This window comes from Taudactylus pleione, unplaced genomic scaffold (assembly GCF_031769625.1).
Source record: "Taudactylus pleione unplaced genomic scaffold, aTauple2 ptg000386l, whole genome shotgun sequence".
NCBI classification, from domain to species: domain Eukaryota; kingdom Metazoa; phylum Chordata; class Amphibia; order Anura; family Myobatrachidae; genus Taudactylus; species Taudactylus pleione.
This window is the reverse complement of record NW_028284787.1, coordinates 4703089-4711614: the sequence shown is the minus strand read 5'-3', so window position 1 is coordinate 4711614 and position 8526 is coordinate 4703089. Positions and strand designations below refer to the sequence as shown.

General features: G+C 43.1%; 1 protein-coding gene across 4 annotated transcripts in view; it reads left to right on the top strand.

Annotated features, from left to right (window-relative positions):
* Window positions 1–337: 337 nt before the first annotated feature.
* The window catches only part of CUNH7orf57 (chromosome unknown C7orf57 homolog), a 47555-nt gene continuing 39366 nt past the window's right edge, over window positions 338–8526 (top strand). For 2 of the 4 annotated variants that reach the window (XM_088445635.1, XM_088445633.1), the window contains exon 1: window positions 338–443. In XM_088445635.1, coding sequence (XP_088301761.1) covers window positions 438–443 — 6 coding nt within the window. In that variant the 5' untranslated portion in view covers window positions 338–437. Of the gene's footprint in view, window positions 444–518; window positions 943–8526 lie in introns of those variants that run through there. The other 2 variants (XM_088445634.1, XM_088445632.1) reach the window with 2 other exon arrangements.

Below are 8526 nucleotides of genomic sequence, written 5' to 3'. Positions count from 1 at the left end.
TGTCAATGATGCTATGGCTTGGGGGCACTGTGTGCAACAATGCAGGACACATTCTGCACATGCGCAGAATAGGTCATGTGCATGCGCACTTCCCCCGCCATTGTAAACCATGGGGTTTGCGTACATCTCTGAATAAGGCCCATTGTTTGTTATTTTTTTTGGTCACAATCCCCTCAAATAGAACTAACAACTGTGCTAAAGCTTTATAACAGTTATAATAATAACTTCTCCTGGAAATAAGCAATTATGCATAATTCAGAACAGAGGTATAGTACCGTAGTGAGGGAATGCACCTGGTCACAGCACCTCCTACCAGTGACAACTAGGCAACCATAATAACCCAGCCTATTCTGCAGACATGCAGTAGGGGGCAGTGATGAGAGCCTGCCTGTACTGGCAGTTCAGAGGGGAGTGCTCAGGAAGGTTGGATCGTTAGAATGCAGGTTAGTGGAGAGACCGTCTACCAGTACAGGCCAGGGAGAATGACGATTTGCCAGGCTACGGGGGCACACACCTTGCCTGTCTCTATAGTGTTCCGATTACTGCACTATTCCAATACAAGCTCACACTGTAAATAATTTCCAAAGTTGGGAACGCTAAACCATAGCAGGCGGCAAAATACGCATTTGTAAATGACCCTCAATTTAATTTCCATGACCACTGTAATAAGTATGCCACCATTAGTAATAAGATCAACGCTTCAACCAGTGAAGCAATGCTGTCACTGTCGTCGTTTTGGTATTAGGGAAAATGGCCGCTGCACATAGGACAATTGTTTTATTGTGTATAAAGCTCAAGTGCCCGAACTGCTGTCCCTGGTGCCGGCAGCGTCAGCTAAGCTTGTGGTTGCTATGGGGACGGAACTGTTGTGCTGGTGGAGCCTTTGTGTACATCTGCTGCTGCTCCAACGGAGTTTTCAGTCTGATCACCGGCACATCCCAGGTACCTACATCTCATTATTACACTAGAAATAAGCAACATTATTAGCAGGGAATATTTTGAAGCACCAACTAAATCCTAAAAAGCTGTAATATTAACGTACGTAAATAATACTGACCAAAATAGTTTAGCAATTGCTGACAATAGTTTACAGTCGTTGCACATATTACAAAATGAACTCATGCATTCATCTTTGTGCATACTTTTTTACTGGTATGGAGGTCATATAATGACTAGTCCATTTGCTTAGATTAGTATTTTTTTTTCATATGATGTTACTCTGTAATATATATTATATATATATTCACTGCTATTTTATTTTTTTTAAATAAGAATTTATTTGACATATGCACATGTTATTAAGTATGGAATTGTTGGAATATTTTGAGGGATTTGTTTGGTTGTGGTTAGGAAAAATACAATAGAGGTGTATTGAAGTAGTTAGAAAGGAATACTAAAACTGGGTACACTATGCGATCCCCACAATATATAGTTCAAATGCGGATCTGAACGATATATCATGCAGATCGCATATTGTGTAACCCAATGACGCACACACGCTGGTCGTTCATTGTATCGCCTCATCTGGCCTTGCTGCACAGCAGATGGGACCATGCGATGAACGACGCCTGCTGCTAAATGCACCATTGCGCCGTTGTACACAGCAACATACAGTGTGTACGGACAGCACAGTTGATCGTTCCATCGCGTTGTCCAGTGGGCTGGGTACACGATCAGATAGGGTATAGCCAGCTTTAATAGTAATGGGATGGCAATATGTTCTCACATAGGGCTAAAAGTAACAGCCTGCGAGCCAGCGCCACTGCCGGAATACATGCGAGTATGCCCGTATTATTAAAGCAGCAAGCATGTTAAAGGCTAAACCAGCTTGATTTAGCATTTAACATGCTTGCTGCTTTAAAAATACGGGCATACTCACATGTATTCCCGCTGCGGCGCCGGCTCGCAGGCTGTTACTTTTATCCCATAGTGTTAAAGGTTAGTAAGAAATAAATTGCATCTTAAATTGTGAGAACCTATTGCTTTCTTTTTGTGATGCGATAACAGACCAAAGTTGATGCAGAGTAATGTGCCCATTTTGAATAAACAGAGGCACTCATTTAGACCCGCTTGCTAAGAAACAAACTCTCGCTGCTGCTGATGATATGCAGTGTGTATGCATTGTGCGCATGCATCGCAGTGCGCATACCTTAGCGAAAGTTCACAATTTATTCGCCCGCAGCACATAGACAGCCCAACAGAGTGAGTGACAGGGGAGGCCGTTTGTAGGTGGTAACAGGGACTGGCCATTAAAACAGGGGAGTGGGGTGCAAACGCAGGCATGCCCGAGCATCTCAACGGGATTTTAGAAGTGTGCATAATTAAAAGACAGCATCATAATACACATCACCTGGCTTGTTTTTACACTGAAGTGCTCGCAGTGCTTGCGGCAGGGTATGGTCAATCTCAAGCGCTGTGATCGCATCCTATGATACCCGATGTACCGATGGTTGTATACACTTCCTGGACATGACGTGCACATGTGGGCGTCTTAAAACAGGCTGGTGGGTATCTGCATACACTATGTCATCGCTCTCTAAGAAATACTGGGTGTGCTAATGCATTGCTGTGCGATAGCACTGCCTGCGCAATTTGCATACACATCGTGCGAGCGATCGCATCTAGCGAGTGGCTCTGAATCAGGCCCAGAATCCTCTGTTAACTATAGATTTCATATACATCATATTCAAAGCCGGACAAACATACAAATATTGCACTTCATATAACTAATTAATATGCTGAAATAGTTTTTTTTCTGTTACATTAATAGTGGGTATAAATTATAATGCTTAATGGAGAATTTTTTATTATTGCTAAATAAAACAGCATATGATTGATGTTTTATTCTTTTTCTTGTAACATCAAACATGCTGTCCCAGTTTCTTGATTATTCGGACACTGGTGGCATTTTTTCTGTTTGTATATGTGGGTGTTAATTTACATTACCTCAAGCAAGATGACAGCTGCCACGTGTATTCAATATACAAGTATTTAAATACAGAGAAATCTGTTTCTACATGCAGATGATTCTGTCAATTCCATCATACTCAGATCATGTTACTGTTCTGCTGTTGAATCTGCTGTTACCGTCTTTGGGCCTGATTCAGTAGTGATTGCAAGTGCGAATACGGACCCAACTTGAGCGATTGACATTACGCATGCGTATAACCCGCACTGCGTGTGCACTGCGATCGCATAGCAATTATGGACGCACAGACTAATCCATTGCAAAGTGAGTGACAGGCTGTCAGCGTTTGGGCATGCCTGTTCACTTGAACGCAGTTTCCTGGGTATGCAGTTATGAGCTACTGTGATTGCATATGTAGGTAAGAGCCCTCTGCGTGTGAGGAGACTTGCAGTGTCTGCGGCTGGTCAAACCTGCTGTAAATGCTGGTAACGGGCCGATAAACATCGATGGTACTGACGTTTATGCAGAAGAGCGAGATTGGACGCATATGAGTAAGCAGCAGTGGGCGTCTATGCTAGCTGAGCTTTGGCAGGCATTAGTATTTTAGCAGCTGTGTTCTATATGGATTCGCAGCTGTGATCGCAATTGCTATCTGTACTTAATCAGGCCCTTTATGCTTAACAGACAGCATTCAGTAGCTTAATTTACTGTATTAACTCAGGCTAATTGTGGTGCCTGATACACAGATTACAATAATATTTATAGATTAGAACAAACACCCTATAAATCGCTTACATTATTATTTTCTTGGCAGGATGCTTTGTTGTATGTGAACAAAACAAAAATATATTTGTAAAGTCACAGGGGATAAGACAAGATGTTGTTTTCCCAAATGCATTGCTTGTTGCGTTGTTTATAACTAAGCAATCTGTATTTCAGAAAAGCAGAAACATTCTCACTTAATATAAAACATTGAGGGCAAGACCCTAACTTCAGACCTGATACAGAGTTAGGAGCAAATCTGCCCCATCTGCAGTGCAACATAGTTTTGCCAAGGTACTCATATGAGTTTCTACTCTATAGAGGATATGAGTGGACACAGTGGGAGAAGAGCAATGCGGTTGCAGAGTTAGGTGAAGGGGGGGGGGGGTAAACTTGAATGAAAAATTTAGTTTTAAGGGCACACTTGAAGGATGGGAGGCTGGATGAAAGTCTAATGCAGCGAAGGAGGACATTTCAGAGGCGAGGAGCGGCCCAGGAGAAATCCTAAGAATGGAGTGTTGATCAGGAATGAGGTGACGTGACAATTATTAGCTGAGCGAAGAAGGCGGTAGGTAGTGTCTGAGATAATGAGGCCGGAGGTGTAGGGAAGAGTAGCAGGAGTTAGGAAGGCCAGAGAGAAGCATATTATAGTAATCTAGTCAGGAAATTATGTGGGAATAAATTAGAGTTATAGCAGATTTCGGTAAATAGCCTGAGGGCCGTATTCAATTAGAAGCAAAAAGCCGAGATCCGCGAAAAAGTATCGCCGATTGCGACTTTTCGCCTGTCGGAAACTTATCTCTGTATTTAATTCCATCCGCTCTTTGCGTACGCGGAAAGTCAATGTAATGTAATAGGCGAAAAAGATTCGCCTCTGAATAGCAGAAGAAAAGAAGTGCACCTTTTTTTTTTTTCGGTGCAAAGTTGGAGAAACCACTCAGAAAGGACAACTGCGTCAAAAAATTACTGAAAAAAACTTAAGTATACCCCAAAAAAGTACATTGAACTTGAGGGTGAAAAAGCACAAAGTGGGGGGACAAGTTTGCAAACTAGTGAAATAAGGTTCTGGGGGTGCTCTAAGAAGGGGTCAAATGTTTTGAGGATTGCAGGTGCTTTTATGAGGGAGGAATTTCACTCTTTTAAAAAACTTCTCCTTAGAGACATTAGAAGATGCTAGCAACCATTTTCAGTTACCCTAAATTTCACAGGACTACTTTTTTTCACCCCCTAAAAAAAATTGCTTTATGCCATTCTTCACCACTTGTGCAAAGACACTAATTAGGGTCTATTGAACCAACTTAAGTACCCCAAACAGTTTTATTAGGGCTATTCGGGCACTACTACATTGATCCCCAATGTTTCTGCATCTATTTGGGGGGTTGAGGCTGATTTCCCCGATTCTGACACCACTTTCCGCCTGTTCTGACTTTGCGAGTCTCAGTTTTCTCATCTTTTAGAATTGAATAGGGCGAATAGTGGGGACGAGTACGATAAGTACGGCATGCAAAACTATATCGCGGGTGCGAAACTAATTGCATACCGTCCTGAATCTGGAAATATGATGGAAATGCAAGAGATTGTGCAAGAGATTGCATGTGAGGGTAGATTGGAAGGACAGAGTCACAGGTGACACCTAGACAGCGGCCTTGAGGAATGGAGAAGATTCGAAGTTGAAGGGGTCTTGGCTGGTGGGTGGGGGGTTTCAAGCTATAGATAGTAAAAAGATTGACAATGTCTAGATAGACACCAGATGTTAGACAGTCAATAGGTCGACTGGGACAAATGGGCGACAGGGACAAAAGGTCAACATGTACAAATGGACGACAATGTTGTCACAAAAATGGTCGACACAATTTTTATAAACTTTTTTTTTAGGGTTAGGCACTTACCCTAACGGTTAGGGTTAGGCACTTACTGGAGGGTTAGGCACTAGCAGGGATGGTTAGGGTCAGATACCTACCCCGACGGTTAGGCACCAGGAGGGAGGGTTAGGGTTAGGCACTAAGGGGAGGGTTAGGGTGAAGACTAGGGCTAGAAAACAGAAAATAATAATAACGTGTCGACCATTATGTCGATAATTTTTGTGTCGACCTTTTGACCCTGTTGGCCTTCTTACATGTCGACCTTTAGTGTGTTGACCTTTTGTCCCTGTCAACCTTTTGTCGTCGACCTATTGACTGTCTAACATCTGGTGTCTATCTCTTAATCCACACCCGACTGGGGGAAAGATGATGAGATCAGTTTTTGAAATATTGAGTTCAAGGAAACATTGTGTCATCCAAGCTAAGATTGCTGACAGGAGGTTACATAGCATAGGACAGAGGGAGACAGGTTCAGGGAAGAAAGGTAAATTTGGGTATTGTCGGCATAGTGGTAGTAGCAAAGTCCAAAGTAACAGATTAGCTCGTCGTGGGAAGATGTGTAGAGAGAGAAGAGAAGGGGGCCATGAACAAAAACTTGGGTGTGGGAAGGGTAAGTGATGGGGAAGTGGACATGCCAGTAGTTATGGAGAAGGAGCGTTTAGACAAGTAGGAGGTGAACCAGGAGAGAGCTGAGCAGTGAAGCCCAATAGAGTGGAGGGTTTGAAGGAGAAGGAGTGGTCAGTGATGTCAAATGCAGCTGTGAGTATAAGGAGTTTAAGAATAAGAACTGGCCTTTGGATTTGCTGGTGAGGAGGTCATCAGTGAACTTGGTGGACTAAAAAGCCTTTATAGTCTGATGATGTAGGTCTAGAGGGAATGGTAGGAGCGCAAATAGGTGAGGAGGTTGTAATCTACCCACTTGAGGAGCTTAGAGGCAAATGGAAGAACAGAGATAGTTAGTGAGTTAGTTAGAGTAGGTAGTGAGCAAGTAGGTTTCACGAGACGTTTTGTTAAGAATGGGGGAGACAGGAGCATGCTTGATGGATAAAGAGAAGGTGCTAGAAAAGTTGGGGGGAGGGCTGGAAGAGGTTGGAGGGAATGGAGTCAAAGATGCTGTTGGAGAGGAAAGCATGGACTGGGGTGAAGGGAGACAGAGTTGGCAGTCCCAAAAGTGGTGAGGGCGTTGGGGCCTGAAGTGGTAAGATGTCATGGTGAATGGGCTCTAAGAGGGCAATTCAATTCAAGAGCTATTCAGTTCCCACAGCGACCACTAATTAGTGGGAGAAAACACTGGATTGACCGCGTTAAGTAGCTTCTCCCATTCTAAGTGGCAGGCGAGATGCAGCTACTGACCAGCCTGAAGCTCTACTAATCACGGATTTCTGCTTACACCTCAGGAGGGTGCAAGCAGATACGTGATAAATGCAGTCTTGGGGGCTGGTTGCTGGAATTAATTGAATAGCTAAATTCCCATGTAACTAATGAATCTACCCCTATTTTGGAGATTAAGTGGCTTTATCTATTTTAATAAGGGTATTATTATAGCGTTCACGCTAGGCTTTTTCATTGGGGTGCCGCACCTTCCCAATTTTAAAATGCACCCTGCCTTTATGGAGGGGCCCCACTGATGACAGGCTGACGTCGGAGAGCTAGCGATGCCCCACCTCCTGCTGTGCTCCTGCGCATCTAAGAATATACATCGTGGGGTCATGCTTGCTCTGCTATCAAGTGAGAATGCAGACCTGCCAAGTTCCACAGCTCACGATGTCACATGGTTTGGGACCTTGTACAACCCCATATGATATTTAGAGCATTAGGTCTAATGTACACCACATTATTATTAATTTTGCCGTAATGAGCACATTATACATTTCTATGTTCTCCTTATAAAGAAAGCAAATCCTTATAGAAAAATGCTTATACACTTTTAATCTGCAATAAGTACATTTTTTTTTGTTAAAACATACAAACCAGGTATACATTTTTACCATTGCTCAATATTTTCTTTAAAGATATCTCAATCTCAGTACTTATGCGTCCCGCTGCACAGAATGTGTCTTTCGAATTTTGGCATGCTGCTATAATTTAATCCCTAAATTTCACTCTGACTTATTCTAACCATTCATTCTGTAAATTAATGACAAATCAAATTTGCTGGTCTTGAGATGCAACTTGACAAAATTGAGGTGTTACGAGAACAAGCCCGAGAAGAAGATAACAGTAGACAATGTTGCCTATACAGAGCGAATAAAACTATCTAGCATACTGTATGCATTACCCTGTATTGGGTACAATTGTGCAAATACATTTTTGAGATATGAATGCGTTTAAAAGAAGAATTGCAAAGCAAATAATACAGCATATTCTTGTATGAAGTTATCATGTCACATCTTTTCAGTACCTTAGATATTTGAAAACGTATCTGCTGCGTCTTTTCCATATGACCTTGTCAGCCTGCTTTCTGCTAATGCGAGTATCCGCCCATCTATGTCTTTATCCAGAAGATCGCTCTGCCCACTGTTTTTCCATACACAACTGCCATCATTAGTATCGGGGCTTTCACCCACCTCATGCTGGGTACAAAAGATCTAACAGAAACAGGTGTCCCATCTCTGCCCGGACACTCCAAACAAGTACGTAAATCTGCCCACATGCCCACCTAACTCCCACAAGATGGACCTGTTCCGCACAGTTACAACAAAGTAACTGCCCAATTGCCACCTAGAAAACTATCCGTACTTTCAATCTCCGTCCGTGTACATCAGGGATGGGGAACCTCCTGCCCAGGGGGCTGTAGAAGGCCCTCGGAATCATTTGGTCTGGCCCTCTGAGCTTTTTTTCTGCTAGCCTCATCTGGTTAGCCGGGTGCCTAGAATGGCACCCTGCAGCCAGAATCTATGCAGCAGTGCCACCTGGAGCGTCCTTAGTATGCTTCAGACCATCACAGCGCTGCCCTTACAGCTTGGGGCATTGCTGTAATCACCAGTGATTGTG